This window comes from Peromyscus eremicus, chromosome 19 (genome assembly GCF_949786415.1).
Source record: "Peromyscus eremicus chromosome 19, PerEre_H2_v1, whole genome shotgun sequence".
NCBI classification, from domain to species: Eukaryota; Metazoa; Chordata; class Mammalia; order Rodentia; family Cricetidae; genus Peromyscus; species Peromyscus eremicus.
Window position 1 is genome coordinate 4,387,132 of NC_081435.1, and position 18,458 is coordinate 4,405,589.

Here is an 18,458-nt window from a genome sequence, read left to right on the forward strand (position 1 = left end):
CCAAATAACATGTTGAGGCATCTAATAAATTATCTTGGTCCAAAGAGAACCCTGATAACCAACCCTGATAATACCTCTGATGAACATTCCATTGTTATCCCAATATCCTTTCTGTGTTCCACGAATGTGCAATCCCCCTATAGTGGACTCAGGCTTACAGACCTACAGGAGCAGACTTCTAGAAAAGCTGGAGTTTCCTAAGCCCTTCCTATTTTTGAGAAGAGTCAGACAATGAGAAGGCATGTGCTATTAGAATAGATCTGCAGCTACGTGTTTTCATACACTGCAGGGTATGTGACTCTGGATTCCAAACATCACTCTGAGCAAGGCTATTGTTATTTAAATCTATCAACTCACCTCTCAAAAAGATATGAACATAACTACTTGCGACGTTGCAGAGCCATGGATGCTTCTCGGCTGCGCGCTCGCACATTAGGCCTTATGCACAGCTGTGCTCTCTGCTCACGTCTATTTACACCGAACTCCGCCACTTCGGTCACTTCGTCGCCTACTTTCCACCATTTCCCAAGAATTCTCCAAAGAGTTCTGAAGCAGAAATGTAACTTGGCTCTTTCCAGGCAGCAGGTTTTAAGAAAATGGAACAGAATAATGAGGCTAAAACCTTACCACCTTTAATGGAAAGATCATACTTCCTTTTTAATGTCGTTTGTTTTTTTCTAAATCAAAGACTAGTATTGTTGTCTTGGCCATGGCATCGGCCTCAGACTCTGAAGCCACAGTGAGGGGCAAAGCCCTGCTGGGAACACCCCAGTTAAGCCTCCCTGGCTGAGCAGCTGGAGAAGGCATCACTAGATAAACGGTCCATCAGCCGGGGTGACCAGAGACTTGAGACTTTGGAGATGAGTCTGTCTCCTTAAAGGCAAACACACTCGTGCCCTCTTCCACTTCCCCGCCCACTTGGCACTGCAGAAGGACAGGTGATCACCACATGTCTAAGTCAGGCCAAGGTGTCCTCACACCTGGGTGCTCAAGCTTGGGTTCTTGCCAAAACCAAAGAACCCCCAGATCCTTCAAAATGTATTTTTTATTACTCAGATATCTAGACATGATCATTTAACAATACATAACCAAAAGAAGCAGAGACTTAGCTGGTGATCTCAAAACATTCTGTAAACTTCCTGTTTTCCTTGCTGGTGGTATAGAGGTAGTGATGTGTGGGATGTGTGCGTGTATATGTGTATTGTGTGTACATGTGAGCACACATTTTAAACTTAACAAAATCACGTTTCATATACAGAACTGTCCTGCAATTTTGAGTGTACAAGTTTGTTATTCTGAGCCATTTGATTAAATTTAACCACAGGAAACTCTTCCAAGTCCTAATGAAGCAGCAATTACATCTAAAAAGGGAGCCAAGCCAAAAAATATCCTTTTCCAATATCTCTCTTTCAAACATCAGACTGCAATATAAGCTCCATGGTTTTCATTTCACGTTAGTCCCAGCTCTCTGAGCTGCTGGAAACATGTTAAACACAAGACAGGGAGTGGTCCAGCAGTGAGTCTGTGATGGGAAAGGCTGCTACCGGACACACACACACACACACACACACACACACACACACACACACACACACACACACACACAGGTAAAGAAAGCTGCAAGCATTTCTTCTTATAAAAAAAGAAAATTAGAATTAGAAATAGCATCACTATGTCTGAAGTGCAGGATAATGTGTTTAAAATTGTATTTTGGGTCGAGATAAAGATTCTGAGAAACAGACTTTTGGAGACATTACCATCTACTTGAGAAATGAAGGCTCTCTTTTGCCCCTAACAAACCTGCACTTAGTTTTTCTTTCTTGGGAGATGCATGATATTTACTAATTCGCCATGCAGACAAATCAAACCATTTGGATGATTAAAGAAATGAGGGGTCCAGCAAACAGCCTGGACTCAGGGTGCAGCATGACAGTCTTTGCAGGTTTTCAATCTCCCATTTCTGCCGTGACAGGGCATTTCAGCACAGTAATGTAACGGCCTGGGACATCGGTGGCAGAGAAATAATGTCAAAAGCAATTCTTCATATTTGGATCTCACCACATCATGTGCAAATAGTGAACTTAAACAGGGAAATGCAATTTGCTCCTTCCAAAGTATCCATTTTTATCTCTTATGAAGAGATGAAGCCACATCCATTTCTAACGCCTCAAGGTAAAGAGGGTGGCATGTATCATAAGTGCAGAGAATGTCTGAAGGATTTAGAAGCAATCTTTTCATAATGTATCTTTGGGTGAGGAAGTGGAGTTATGAGTTACTCAAAATTCATAAAGATTATTAAGTTTCCACCCTCGTAGAAGAGGTGCCACTGCGGTCTCTCAGCATCACGCTGCCGGTGCTCCAGCCCCCAACTACCAAGAGTTTGCTTTTGGTCCAAGACATCCATCCATTATGTGGCATTATCGCGTTGCAGAATAAAATAAAGGTTCCATTGCCTTCAAAACCAAACAACAACAACAACACCGAAACAAATTGCTTTCACAGGACCCAGCCTACGGCTGCTGGGCGCACTGGATTCCTGCTCCTCGCTCTATCAGCATTCCTTCATGGAAGTGATTGTAACAGGTAAGTAAGTTCCCATTTCAGCAACTTGCCTGGAGATTATCAACTTGTGTGTTTGTGCCTGCTGGGCTATTTGAATGATTACCCTAGCCCCCAAAGCCCTCAGCAAGGACTCGTTTTGGACCCAAGGCAGTGACCCCTCACAGTGAGGAAGCCTCCTGAACAACACTCAGCGCTCCTGCCTGATGAATTTCCACCCACCAGCTCATCTAAACGCAGCCTATGGGCTTCATGGTTTTCCTTCTTTCCCTTCACTTAAGTCTATGGGAAGTTATGAAACATATTTCTCTAGTCCTCCCAGGAGCAAGGCCAGGTTCACAATTTGACCTCTGAAACACAGCAGTCCTGCAAAGCCAGACAGCCTGATAGAGCTGAGCCTTCGTGGTCTCTGCCTGGCCTCTACAAACCATAGCACAGAGCATGGAGCAATGTGACTTATGGGAAATGACAAGCGATGGATCAGTAGGGGGAAAATAATGGGATTTAATCACGTGAAAGTACCACAGGCACAGAGTTCCCTTGCAGCAAGCTGTCCAGCACAGGTGACAGCAGGTTTTGAGGAAGCTAACCACCTACAGACACTAATGGAACTCTTTTAATCAGATTAGGTGCCAGGATGCTGGGGAGGCCCAGAGATTCTGTTTCCCCACAAGTCTCTGTCTCCTCCGAATGATTTTAAGCAAACACATAAAAACATCTATAACTTACAGAGATATCTTCGATGTGTGAGAAGCCATACAAGGGACAGTTCAGGCTCATATGCAAGACTGTCACAGACTAATTAAGGACATGGCTGCTCAGAGAGGAAGGCTGACCCTGCAGTCTTATTTATACACTTTCCAGCCGGAGGGCTGTGAAGTGGCCCCAATGGGGTGTTTCTATCTGAGACCCAAGGGCACCTGCACTAAGGAAGCCAATGTAAATGCGTCCCCTCACCCGGTGACAGGAGAGGAGACACAGCACTTCAATTACCTTGGTATGGAGCCCACATACCAGCCCCCTTACATCTGACATCATGAGGCACAGCTACCTCTCATCGATTGCATCTTACTCTTTCTTGCACTTTCCTATGCATTCATTAGGAAGGCCGCTCAGAGGCAAAAACAGAGCTCTTCAGACAGAAGGTAGCAATTCCAAAACTGCACAACTTCAGCTTTCGACAACAGCCCCAGTGACCTCTTGCAACACTCCTGACCACCCCACAGCAAGCAGGAGGCAACCCCTGTGATGAGCGGATTCTGGCAAAGTTCTCTCTTCACAGATGATGCACAGCTTAGGCTATAATGAGTTTTTGGGTTACAAATGCTGAACACATTAATATTCCTTGATGATAATTATCACAGTATAAGCACCTTTCCCAATGTGAGTAGCATAAAGCAACTGAAGCAGCATTTTTACTACATTTGAAACAAGCTGGAAAATGGGATTTTCTACTCTTGTAACCTGAGGTCAACATACATCAAGCATTGCATATTAAACACGCCTATATATGAAGCCAATCTCCTGGTCCTTCCCTTTGCTTCGTGTATACATAAAGCCATCTCCTTTATCCAGTATTTCTTATGAAACTCTTCATTTGGGCATCCATGTGATATACATAATTGCAAAACAAAACGCATTTCCTCTCCATCATCAGGATTCTTCTGTTTCTGCTCACTGAGATCAGGAGGGCATGTTCGCCAGATGATATGTGTATCTGTGCAGTCTGAATGAATTCTGTGGCCACTGGCTGCATATTAAACAGGAGGAAAACTAGAGCTGAACAAACAGGCTCTGAGAAGAACCCAAGCCACACTGCGTACAGAGTGGAGCCAAGCCCTGCCTTCATCTTTACACCTTCGAAGCTGGCAATAAGACAGAGCTAAGGGGTCTATGTGAATTCCAGCCCACCACCACCAGGAGGGCAGCAAGGACCTCAGCATCACAGAAGACTCTTACAAACCAGTGTGCATTCCAAATTAAAAGCACAATTAATATCTGGATAACAACCATCAAATATGACCTGAAGGTGCCCTACAGCACACTGTATGTGTGTACAACAATAACTTACATTTCCCTCTTTGCCACAGCCCGCCCAAAACAGTTGCTGCCCGGGCTCCGGGTACTCTCCACAGTGCGACTGGCTAACCAGGACTGAATGGATTATCAGCTGATTTTCTCTCACTTTTCCTGCTTTTGTTCCTTTTATTAAGTGAAAAAGGAGGAGATACTCTGCTGATGTATCTCCAATAATCACAATAGAGTTCTCTTCCTTTTCAGCGGGCCACAGTGCCATTTTTACACTCATTGTTAATCTCCACAGCACTCGAGATTTTACCATGACAAAAACGAAAGTCACTTGCAACTCTTAATCAGAGGACTGTGAATGGATTTAGATTTTGTGGGTGTAGGTCTGTTGAGCTCACTGGTATCATGTTAGCCTACACCTCATTTAGAAAATACACCACGCTACAACTCCTTCAAGTTCTGGAATATCATTTTTACTTATGTGCTGCAAAAAAAAGTCTTAAAATCCCATTTGAATAGATGCTAAGGTATGAGCGAACCTGCACTAAACATTTAACAGTGCTATCAGCTTATTAAATACTATAATGTGAGAGCTGTGGAAGCGTGATATACAGAGCCTTCCCTCCCCTTCAACTTAATGTTGGTGCTCGTTTTGAACATTCTGCAAGCCCATTCATCAGGAGAACAGATGCATTTTAAAAAGTCCTCATTTACCAGCAGATAAATGTGCTTAGAGAGTATTTTTTAGTATAGAAATGACTGGAAACCTATTTGGTTTTACTGTGAAAAAATTTGTTTTACTGTGGCTAGGAAAAAGAAAACTACAAGGCATTTAAAAGGCCTTTCTGAAATACTGTGTAAGGGTTAATGCTTTGGAATATAAAGGAGTGGGCTAGAGCTTTGATTCACCAGAATATAAACACACCAAAACAAGACAACAGATTACCATGTCCATCAAATCCAGAAATAATATCCCAAATCCAAGCATATAATGAGATTGCCCATCCAGAATGTTGATTTTGACTGTGAAAATTTTAATTAAAACTTTTAATTAAAATGATCTTACAAATAAAAAAAATCACACAGTGAAATTAAACACACAGTGTCTATACATCTTAATGTTGACTATAACATTATTGGAGGGTGACTTCATTTGCAGCTGTAATCAATGACTTTCTCAACAAGTTAAGATTGTTTCTGCAAACCTGTTAAAATATTTCTAGGTAAAATTATACCTTGAAAATTTAACATTTACTCTTTGACAGTGGCTAGAAAGTAGGATTCCCCCACAAAGATAGCTCTCTTCTTAAAAAAATACATACTATAATGTAATTTAAAGAAAACTCTCTTTCTCCTGGAGATCTGCAGAGTGAGCATTCACAGAGTAAACACCATGACAATGATTATCTGTTCTCTAGCCCTCAGTGGAGACACTCACTTTTGAAAATGTCTTGTGGTGACTTACTAAATTCAAGCCATTTCAATTAGTATTACTGCACATTAAAAATTAATTGCATCACTGAGTGGATTAAGGTTTAAATTTCAATTCTACAGTATGTGCCCTAGAAATGACAGCTAAAAATCAATGCTCTTTGGCCCACAATCGGAAGTGTGTATGGTCGAATAGCGTGGGACTGGCGTCATGGCCAGGCAGTTTGAAAAGACTTGATGGTTCCATTGGAGGTATGTCAGTTCTCAGTCTACATTTTTACCTTGAACACTGGACAGTCTCAGAGGAAAAAAAAAAGAAAAAAAACAAACAGCTGCACTAAGACATACCAGCTGCACCAAGAATTGGGAAAAACAGTCACAGGTATCATGTTTATCACACCAAAGAGGTTCACAGCCACCCAAATTTCTACAGAACCGCCAGAGGCTAAACCTTCACAGTGCTCTTCAGTGAGCACCAAAGACCTTTCACTTCAACCCACATTGGTTTATTATTAGTTTGTATAGCACAGATGGGGTCAGAAAACAAGGGAAATCCATTTACAGCATTAACTACAAAAGGGGACCTGTACCAAAGATAGACACTGCACACAGCAGACCTGGGGACCTGTACCACAGACAGGCTGCACACAGCAGACCTGGGGACCTGTACCAAAGGCAGGCACTGCACACAGCAGACCTGGAGACCTGTACCACAGACAGGCTGCACACAGCAGACCTGGAGACCTGTACCACAGACAGGCTGCACACAGCAGACCTGGGGACCTGTACCACAGACAGGCACTGCACACAGCAGACCTGGGGACCTGTACCACAGACAGGCACTGCACACAGCAAACAGGGGCAGGAATAAACAAAGAATGTGCTAAGGCTCTGGGGTCGTATCTGGAGAAAACACAGAGCATTAATGAAATGGAAATAAAATAATGCAGAAGAAAGAGAAAGGAAAAAGACAACACAGAGGAAAGACAGGGATCCAAGGCAGAGTTGTGTTCAGCAGAAGGCTGGGGTAATAATCACTTTGTTTTAAGGAGCATTGTTAAAAAATGGTCATAAAATACTGGTCTTGAGCCAGTTATGCCCTCTAAATGCCTTCTGTAAATTATTAAAGGGTTTTAGGGGAGAGACACATCAGGATGGTCACTGCCATCCATTCACTATGGATTGAGGACATCTGCATACAAAGGCAATGTGTGTCCATTCTTTCTCACCATTCACTCTCTTAAGAAGCTGAAGAGAAACATCACAAATGAACTCAACAAAGTCAAGTATTATCCATAAAGAACCACAGAGCCACCCTGGACTATCTGGCCTTGGAATTGAATGGTGATTGGTATGATCCTCGGAGAAGAGAAATGATGTTTTCCTTGTTCTTCAAGCTCTCCTCCATGGTGCATCAGTGGCCAACAGCAAGTTCTACAGCGAGGGAGTCAAGAAGACGGGATGTAATAACAACAATAAAAAGAATAATCTGGTGCAAATGGACCCCAAGGTGTAGTAGGGTTCCCTGTGTGACAATCACCCTTCACTGCAATTTACTGATGTGGCTTCATTACAACACAGCATGGGAAGGGGTAACACACAGAGCACCAGTGGTACTTCTCAGCAACACCAGGCACAAGCCACCCCAGCAGCCTCTGCTCCTGGGACTACGTCAGATCACTTCAAAGTGAATGGACTTGAAAAAAACCAAAGCAAATCGAAAAACAAAACACTGAATGGAGGTGTGGCCGGTATATAACATGGTACTGGGTCTTGGAGAAAGAGAATAAAAGATTAGCAGGGGAAACATGTTTCCTTAGTGAAATATTACAGGGATAGCAAATTAGTCTGAATTAAACATCCATTGGAGGCATAACAACGTGTGGCTTGGTTAAAGGGAGAGGAGAAAGAGCACAGCATTTCTTGTTTGGGAAACACAAAGAGGTTCACCGAGTCCTATTTTATCCTCTGTGAGATGAAGAGAAACAGTGGTTTGAGGTGAACAGTCACACTGCAAATTCAAGCACGTATTGTTTAAAAGGGAGAAGGACTGATTTTCTAATTCTCGCCTGCTGTAGCTGGAGGTCTGACTTCTCAGTCAGGGCTCGCAGGACGCTGAAGCAATGTGTGAAGAGGGAAGGAAGGAGATTCTCTTCACCAAGGATCATTGAGTATGTCATTGGTTAATTCTTGCTCTATGCTCCTCATTAGCATGACTCTCAAGTTTCTGGTATCATATCCGAAATATTAAGACATAATAACGACGAAGGTGCAGATAATTGGATATTAACCAGAACATACTTGACTGGCCAGGAGGTAGAGCCCTGCTTAAACTAATCCTGAAACATATTAATCACCAATTAATGAAAGGGTTTCAAATTCATTTTCTATTACAGAACACCTCTGAGTACCTAAGCTTTTTCTAACAAATGAGTTGGAATAACAGGGTAGAAAGAGGAGATACAGCCGTCTGGTGATGCCTTGAACTAATACTTTACAGTCCATTGTCAGAGGGTTGTGAAAACTGCACTAAAAACCTTGAATGCTCTTTACCAAGTCTGGGGCAACAGAGAGGGGCATGTTCCGAAGACCAGAGGCCCCGTGTAAATTCCAAATATACATATCTCTTTCAATGGCAGAGCCACAGCTAAATATTTCATCAGAAGGCTGTCATAATATTATTTAAGTCTTCCAGCCCAGATAGGTCTGCAGTCCTCCATTGGAACCTCAGACGTACACTCCAACCACCAGAGCATCTAATGGGAGCTCACAGAAATGCACCAAAGATGGCCCTGCACACAGCCAACTCGGGACAGGAATAAAGAAGCAATGTGCTGGGGAACTGGGCCTGGGTCTAGAGGGAATGTGAACACCAGTGACACGTCAATAAAATGATGCGAAGAAAGAGAAGAGACGGGGCACACAGACACAGTTCTGTCCAGGCCTAAGAGATTATCTGTGTTTAGAGATTCTAATGTTTTTTCATTCTTAAAAGGTAGTTGTCTCCGACGCTGAGAAGGAACATTTGCCTACAAGAGAAAACAAAGTGTGTGTGTTACAGCAAAGCCGCTGTAGTGACGCTGTGTGTCTGTGCTTCCCGCCTTTGTGGGCTGAATTTGATGGAAATAGCGAGAGAACTTGTTATCACAGAGATTTTTTTCTCTCAATTCTGTTGTTTGTTGATTTTAATTTTAATAACTCTTAAATAAGCACTCAGGGCAGATGAACTGAGATAGGCTGGCAAGTAGGCCCTTTTATCAACAATTTTGCCACAGAAATACACAAACAGTCCAATGGCTCTTCATTAGCAAACAAATCAACAAGTGATATTTTAATGCATGACTTTGTTCCATCTCTGTGGGGACCTTAGTTGAGAGAGTGATGTACAGTACAGAGAAAGGAATCATCAGCCACAATGTCCCTGGGCTCTCTCCATTGAGGACTTTGCAGCCTCTGCTTAAAGAGTGCATTTAATTGACTGATAGACAGTAGCTTCTTTGTTCGCAGAAGACAGCCAAGTAATGGCAGCTTGAAAATCGTAGCATCTACAGGGTCTCCTGAGACCAGTAACAGGGGGATATGTGTCAGGAATAAATAAATAATCTAATTATTAAGCCACTTCCTGTCAAGTTAACTCCAATTTGTTGGCTTTTGAAGGCAACAAAACGAGGCATTTTTCCTCATTATGCTTCTCTTTTTATACCAGTGGTAATCACAGGCGGATTAAAGGGTGCCTGATTGGTTTTTTTGTCAAGGATCTGAGAAGCAGCCAACAGTACAGAAAAACAGAGTTGGGGTTAGAAGAAATTTCATGCTTGTCTCCTTTCCAGCTCCCGAACAGCCCACACGGCTGCCCCATACGGTGCAACCAGCTGTACAGCAAATGTGTACCCCTCCAACTGAGGCCTACCGGGCCACAGGCGCCATCCTGAGAGCTGTGAGATACCTTGCAATCTTGGCAGGTAGCTACTGCTGTCATAGGCATAATTCTAAAGGTGACCTACGAAACCCCGTCAGCTCTCCAAATGCAACAATATGAGCAGCTGAAGTTCGACACCCACTCTCCATATTGGCTCTCCTCTCCTTTGTTTACTGCTATTAACGGCCCTGCAACTAAGAAATAACCTATAGAAATGGATCATCAGAGACCTTTTCTCTGGCTGGGTGAGATCGGATCCTGTGGAAATAGGTCAGGATGCATATGTGTGGAATGCATACGAGTGTGTGTGTGTGTGTGTGTGTGTGTGTGTGTGTGTGTGTGTTGTTTAATTGTGTGGGTGTGCTTGCATTCAGCTGTGTGGAGGGACCTCTTTTTATTTATTACTGGTGAGTTTCCATGCCCTCCATTCAGAAATCTTCTGCAAACTTCATGTGGCACAGACTGCAGAAGTCAAGGGCAAGGGTAAAACCAGGCACAAAAGCACAGCCATGTGACTCTACCATACCCTCTGTAGAACCCAGGAGGCCAGGCAGGCAGTCATTCTGCCCGTGAGCTGGGCTCTTCTACAGCCCTGTAAAGGGTAGCATGTCCTAAAAGGTGACAGCAAACTGAATTGTGTGTCTGTCTACAGGCTCAGTCAACCCCTCCTTCTTACAGAAAACTAACCTAACGGTTATCTAGGAGGCTTTCTTGGGGCTAGTAAGTCAGAAACTACACTAACTGCTAAGACGTTTTACTCTTGTAAGTGAAGGCCACTAATACACATGAGGATAAACGTCATGCTTTGTCTTTTAATGGCACCAAGTAGGAGCTATACACAGAGACCATCCTCTTCAGTCTCATAAAAACCGAGACTGTAAACCAGTTGGTGAGCTCCGGAAGACTTTGCCTTATTCCAAAGTGTCCTTCTCTTTTCTACTGACCCTCCTTTTAGGAAGGCTGGTGAGAGACAAGGCTTGGTAAGTTCCCACAGCCCTTTGCTCTTGGCAAACAGTGTAGCTACGTTGAATTTATGTTAGTGGATGTCCTTTCTGAATACATCTTGAATTTTTGTTAAATTGCGCAGATAATTAAAGCCTCTTCATATTTACAGCCTGCTTCATTGGTATCATGAATTCTGTTTTCAGTTACTGTCTGCAAATTCCCTCTCTGAACAATTTCAAACTAAGCAATAACACTTCATTTTACATAAGTTTTATCTGATGTCCCCACACAGAGCTGCCAGCTGTACAGCAAATGTGTGGTTCTCAAACTGGGGCCTACCAGGCCACGGACTCCATCCTGAGATCTATACGGCACCTTGCTGTCATTGGCAAGCTCTCCCAGCTATCACTGTGGCCGTAGCTCAACACTGCACACAACTTAAAATTATCTGATTATTAGAATTTGTGGCCCACACTCCATTTTATCCTTTATTTAATCTATCCCCAGATCACACATTTGTTTAAATGTTTTGGCTGGTTTACAGATCATGCAGCCATCTGCACAGTAGGTGTGACACCATTTTTTTAGACAAAAGTTAACGTTACAAACAAAGATAAAGTCATCTGAAATGCTCCGGTGTTTGTTATTCTGCCTAGCTCACTTGGACCAACTCTACGAAATAAATAGAATTATCTGTGTAAATCGATGAACATCTATGAAAAACAACACCCAGCAGAACGCTGAGCTTGCTCCATTACCTACGTTAATATCGTGACAGCTGAGGAGAGATGACCTGGCTCACTTCTCATCTCTCCTGTACAGATGGCTATTAAAGAGAAAGTACCCCTTTTGTATGGCCCATGCAGAAACCCTTTATGGGCTTTTCAAATAAGCCAGCATTGCCCACATGAGGGGAGCTTTCTCTTACCATTAAACGGCCCAGATTTCATCTTTTTTAATCCAGCTCCTGATAAAATAAGCCAGTATTTCCTCATCTGCAACATCAAATGCTTGATTTCCTAATTCCCTGAATTTTTAGGTAGCCAAATGAAGATTTTTTTTTTTTTTTTACAAAAAACAATTCAACAGCCTCCTTTAGAATGAATTTAAATCATGGCTCTAAAGGATATCAACAATTTTATATTCCTTACGATGGTATGGGTGGTCTTTCCCTCATGCGTGCACACTTGCATACCACATATATTCACACCTATAGACATCAGGACAAATTCCTTTTTATTCGTTATTTTTCCACTGCCAATGCAAGCAGAGAGTTTAAAGTCAAAGACTCTATGCAGAGGTCAAGATGTTTGGTTATTCCCTCCAAGTCAAGGAAAATCTAAAGCTGCTTTAGTCCCTAACCTGTTAGGTTTTGTCTATTTCAAAGCAAGAACTCTCCAGTTGAAATGCTTCAGAGATGTCGCGTAACACTACGCCAGATGTTAATGACTAGTCAGAAAGCAAGCCATCTAGTGAAGAAAAGAGAGGCAAGGAACGCCCTTTGTCACCTTGGACATCAGAAACATTGTAAGACATATGACTGTCACTGGCTATGAGAACAGACTAAAATTTCACTGATTCTTCTAAACTGAGAGATACATAGCACATGTTCCATGTTATATGGGGTACAAATACTCCTGCATGTATAGTACAAGTGTTGAGTCTCTTCACAATCTTAAAAATAATTATCCAATAGACAGTGAGCATTAGAAACATGCATAAAAAGTCAATGACTTTGCATTGCTCTTTTCAGACTAACTGTTCATGACGCCAAATTCCACATTTGCTTTTCTAAGATGTAAATATATTTTCTTCCCTAAAATTTTAGCTAGCATCACCCTTGACGTGGTCAAGGATACTCACTATTATGTCTTCCCTATATTTTTTTTCACAAAATGGGGTATTCTGATTCCTTACACGCAATCATTACAATACAACCTTATAAAAATATGAAAAGAAAAATGAAACAAAACAAAATCTATCTCTAAGTAGATCTTTCGAAGTAATTCATAGGTAATGATCTGTAGCCACTCCCTTCATAGTCTATCCACGAACTCTGAAAGGGAGGGCTGGACATGGCCACAACCATGCCCTGACTATTCTCCCAAGTTCACGACTGCAGCCGTCCATTCCAAGGATAATGGTCTTTCTCCCCTTTGGTCATTTCTTTGTCCAGCTGACTGGCCCTTCGTGGTGAGCAGACTGCTGGTTGCCCATCACCAGCCACTCACAATTTGCTCACTGTGTTTCATGAGACAGTTGTTTGTAGCTGTTTGGAACACATTCATCTCTTTAGGGATTTATGTGCTCGCTGCAATGCCAACCTCCATAGTGAACGAAATTTCTTTCTAACTAAAATAGATAATTAGAGGCTGGTAATTATTGGTCAAGAATTATCAGAGTGAAAAAATTAAGCTCCTCATAAACAGCTCTTGGCAATGCCATCTCTTTATACCATCCCATGCCTAGCAGCCCTTTATTCCAAGCACTTGCAGATTTACTCTACTACAGTTGAGCCTCGTAATTTTATATGAGGCAATCCCTTCACTTGGTTAAATACATTTAGATTTCCCGGTTCCATCTCTATGTTGTTAATATGTACCAAATAATAGTAAGCAGCAATCTCACAGAGGAAAGTAACAATAAATCTTTACTACTCGATAGAAAGAGAATGGTGGATATACATTAAAAGTCATGATGCATAATGGCTTCTTTTGGGATTCTAAATGTATGGTCAAAAACGAACAAAGACTATGTGAAAAGAACAAAGGAAGACAAAAAAATTCTCATCTACACAGACATAACCTTTCCTCTAGGAAAGTTGTTTAAATATTTTGTAGTTCTCTCCCACCCCAACCTTTCCCCCACTCTTTGATTATGTGTTTGTAAAGAAGAAAAGAAGAAATATCTCTAAATAATTAATAATATATACTATATATTAGCAAAACTGTGGCAAAATGTCTTAAACAGGAAAGATTTTATTTTTTCCTTAATAGGCACATGCCAAGTCCCTGGTATATTTTATTAAGTAATTACTTCTGCAATTGAGATCACATGTCCACACCTAGCTGCAAACAGCACTTCAGGACACCTCCATTGTGTACGTGGTAGAAACATCAATGGATTTCCTTTCTCAAATATCCCCCATCAACAGCATGAAACCAGCACATCCAGAAAGAGATGCTCAGACGTTGCTTAAAAAACATACATACTCCCCAGAAAAATGCAAAAGGCTTGGCTATAGAGGGTCTTTCAAGTCACAGTTCATTGGGGCATCTGCGGACCTTGTTTTCTCTCAGATGACATGGTTCTTCCTCTAGACTGATTGTAAAATGAAATCTGCAAAAACACTATCCACCTTCTTAACCAAGTAAGAGGCTTTCAGATAGTCCCTAATCCCTCTTCCCCCCACCAAATGTCTAGTTCAGATTATTTTTTATTAGATAAAAAATACACACAGATACACAATCTAAAAATACCTAGCCTCCATGGAGGTATTTTAGCCAACAAAATAATGCTGCCTGTCTCATTTGAAAGACTAAGTATCACAGCGGGATTTTAAAGGGGGCATCTTAGCCTTGCGACTCCCTCCTGTTCCACATTCTCTCTCTGGATATTAAGAAGGAGAATGGAGTTTAAGAACTTGGATGCCTGGTCAACAGACAGAGCAATTAAGAGGGTGCTATTCATTTGTTTAGGCCTTGAGTGCAAGCGAATCATGTATTTTATTACTGAAAAATAGCCTGAATATTAAATAATCAGACCCTCCATGAAAAGGAAAGGGATTTGCTTCTCTGATAGAAGGTGAATTGTTAAATGCTCTGATCCCAAGGGGAGGTGAGTGTCATATTAACTCACTATTATAGGGAGGGGAAGACTTTGAAAAACACCAATGATGCGAGGAACGTAAGACAAATACAAAGGGAAGGATACAGAGCAAATGAAAAACAGAAGAAAACAAGCCAGGGCAGGCTGATGGCACAGACGAACGACAGTGAGACTGGACAGCCAAAAAGACCCTTCACACTCTGCTCAATCCAGATCCCACCTGGGGAAAAATCAAGAATGCTGTGCTCGGGAGTTGTCCTACCAGCTCGACCTCGTGCTCATCTGCACGGTGGATAAACTGGAAACCCCGAAACTACTTTACATGGAAGGGAGTTGGGCAGGAGCAGGACCCACTACATATTCTACGGCTAGAAAACGTGAAGGTCAAGGCTATCAAAACCCGTATCATGAGCAGAGTCAGTGACTCTGACCACCAAGCAATACAGAAGAAACACAGGGATGGGTAAATATGGACAGTTATCATCTGGTGGGAATCATTCTTTTTTTTTCCCTACCCCTTTCTCTTAAAAAGAAAAAAAAAAGCAATTTTGGAAGTTCACATGGAGTATTTTTTTCAGGATTCTGAACAGGAGGCAATTTTCAAGAAACATTCTGTGAATCCCTTCCATGCTGTGAATATCTCTGCAGGCTTAAGGAGACCTTTTAATACTATTCTGCCATGGTGAAGAATATATTATTTTAATGCATAATAAATCACTAATAATCTTCATACTTAAATATGGAAAACAAAGATAAAATGATCAATACATCAATTGTCATATATATGTTCCAGTTTCCAGTTAATAACTTTGTTTTTTCAATCAGTAACAATCATCTATAAAGTCTTATCATTTGAAAATTCTGAAAATAAGCTAAGGCTATTGAAAAACTATTAATCAATTTTCCAACGTGCTTCTGAATTTATCTTCTCCAGTTTAGACAAAAAATTGCAAGTTCTACTACGGTCATGTTTCATGACCTGGGGTGAGAGTTTGAGTACCCTAAAATGTACATTCTTAGAGCACTGTTCCTTGGCTGTATAGTATAAACTGGTGCCCCTAGAAACAAATTCCATGTCTAAAATGTTGAATTTTCCTTCCCATCTTACAAAATTTCTTATTAGCTGATTGTAAGGTTAACTGGACTTGAAAGTATTATATCATACTTATTCATGTATTTATAAAACACCACAAAGTATGAAATAATAATAAAAAAAAACCCTCATGGTATAAAAATACAAAGGGGTAACAAAAATAGTACAAAGTAATAGCAATTGTCATTTTCTAGTAGCAAAAGATGTGCTTGATAAAGTTTAATTGGCTGGTAAAACCCTTAGCGTTATTACTAAGAGCTTATCAAATTAAAAAATAGGCACCAACCCCCGAGGAATCAATGGATAATGGGACAATATGAGTAAGTGAAAAAATTGCCGTTTTAGTTCTAGCCCATCTAATAAACGCAATACCCTAAAATCACTGGCCTGGAGTAACTTCCGATATCTTTTCCCTAACCACTTTTATAAAGATCTATGGAAAATTTGGTGGGGAATAAAAAATGATTACTGAATTCTTTACGTGGTCTTTATGATCATGATGATTTCCAGGCTGTTGAAACCATACTTATAAAACTATTTTATGGCAATTTAAATTATTTATGTTTCCCCGTCACAAAAACTCACCACTTTGGATTTTGATACAAAGATGCTTAAGCAACACACAGCAGTGCCATTATCATAATAACTTCTGAAATTAAAACCTGTCTAAAACTCTATGGAAAGCTAACATCCAGTTCATTAACCATTCCTGTTAGTTTTCAATAATGCAAGAATGATTAGAAGTTTAATTTGTTAATCACCTGTGCTCTGACTGGCAGAACATAGATAATCCTCTGCAGAAGTCTAAACTAGCCCTCGCAGAAAATAAAACATGCTAATGCCTTACCAGGTCTAATAAGAGGAATAAAAAAAAAAATCAATCATGCCTAGGTAAGCCATCGATGGCGGGACAATTAATTCATCTTTAACGCTTTTAATTACATAGGAGCTGATGTACCGCGTACAAGAAAACAGATCAGTACTAAGGGGCCAAGTGTCACTTACCAATCATGTGATTTGCCACGTGAACCTGGATGTCCCACTCGTTGTAGAAAACCATCTGACACTTGATGCACTGGTACGTCTTCTTCTGAGGAAACAAGTTCAAAACGGGTCACTTAGACACGCGTGTCTGACCGCTCCCACTTAAATCAACCCGAGACAAGGTCCCTGACCACAGCATGTTCTTTCCAAGATACTGGTTTGTCTATGTGTCTGATTAACATTCTGTGGGTTTCTCAGACAAGTACCATGAGCTTCTTATCAAGACTCTGAGAGCTGACAGCCATACCACAGGCTGATCCACGTACAAGAAACAAAGGTGCCACATATGAAATAATAATAACCTAAAATGATATAAATGCTCTTCAGCTCAAAAACATACACTAGTATTAAAACTTCCTATAGTACGTGACTTGGTTTCAAATGCCAAAGTCTCTGAGAATCAGACCCAGTTTAGTTCTGACCGAAGTCACGGTGGCTGTTGCTCCCAGGAATGAGGATGTAAAATGACTAGGAAGTTAAGGTGTGTAGCATTTTAGACAAGGGAGCTAGAGATAAGGCTTGGCAGTTACGAGCACTAGCTGCTCTCCGTGGACCCAGGTTCGGTTCCCATCACCCACATGGACGCTCACAACTGTCACTCTAGCTCCAGGGCCTCTACGGGCACCTGTCACCAACATTGTGCACAGACATACACACAGGCAAAACACTCAAACACGTACAATAAATATCATTCTTTTAAAATGGTATTTTTATCCAAAGTCTGAAAGGCAGGTAATGCTTTGGAGAGTCTAATTCATCTAAATATGTACTTTCTCTTCTTAGGAAATCCTATTATAATTACATGGCAGTCCAGTCAAATAGATGGAGAGGGGAATTTACGGTAACTTTTAGGGCATACACAAAACTGAGCCGCAGAGGAAAGAGAAAGATGGGCCTGATACCCCCGTGACACAGGAGGGGAAGGAGGCAGAACATCTCTCAACCCTCAAATGAGGCAGCCTGATAAATGCAGGCAGTGTGACGTCCATCTTTATTACTGAGTTTCAGTGCATACTGGGGTGACTCAATAATTAAAGAATTGGTTATGTTGTACAGAATGCGCCATCACATACATACCTTTGCAATTAAAGATCATTTACAATTAAAAAGCATTTTCAAAAGTGAAACCTACTAGGACGAAATAAACAACTATGAAATCTCTCAAACGTAAGAAAATTATACCTGTAAAACTGCATTCATGATGTTTGTCGTAATCATTCCCATAAGATTATCCTTTCACATGAAGTCATATGACATGTTTTACTCATGGTATTAACAGGAAATATGTGTCATAAGTTAATATGAGTCCTAAATTATAACACGTTTTGAAGAGTTCTAGTTGTTTAGGTGATAAAGAATGAAGTTAAGCATGAAAATAGTATAATGTCACTTGGGATTAAAAAGGATAAATGCTACAAATGGCAAATTTTCATAATTGTTACAATCTACGAAGTATTTTCTTCTACAACAATGGGCATTATACCTAGCAAACCATGGAAACTCAGGCACGTCTCCAATGCAGATGTCTAAGTAATCCAAAGGTCGCTGTACATTAGAATACATCTGACTGAATGCACTGAATCAAATCTACCCAGGGCTTCAAACACCCTG

The 18,458-nt window shown here is 41.1% G+C and overlaps 1 protein-coding gene across 1 annotated transcript in view; it reads right to left on the reverse strand.

The window, feature by feature from the left end:
- Znf521 (zinc finger protein 521) overlaps positions 1-18,458 on the reverse strand; it is a 286,221-nt gene that overhangs the window by 113,853 nt on the left and 153,910 nt on the right. The window contains exon 5 of the mRNA XM_059246530.1: positions 16,809-16,893. Within this exon, the coding sequence (XP_059102513.1) occupies positions 16,809-16,893 (85 nt within the window). The remainder of the gene's footprint in view (positions 1-16,808; positions 16,894-18,458) is intronic.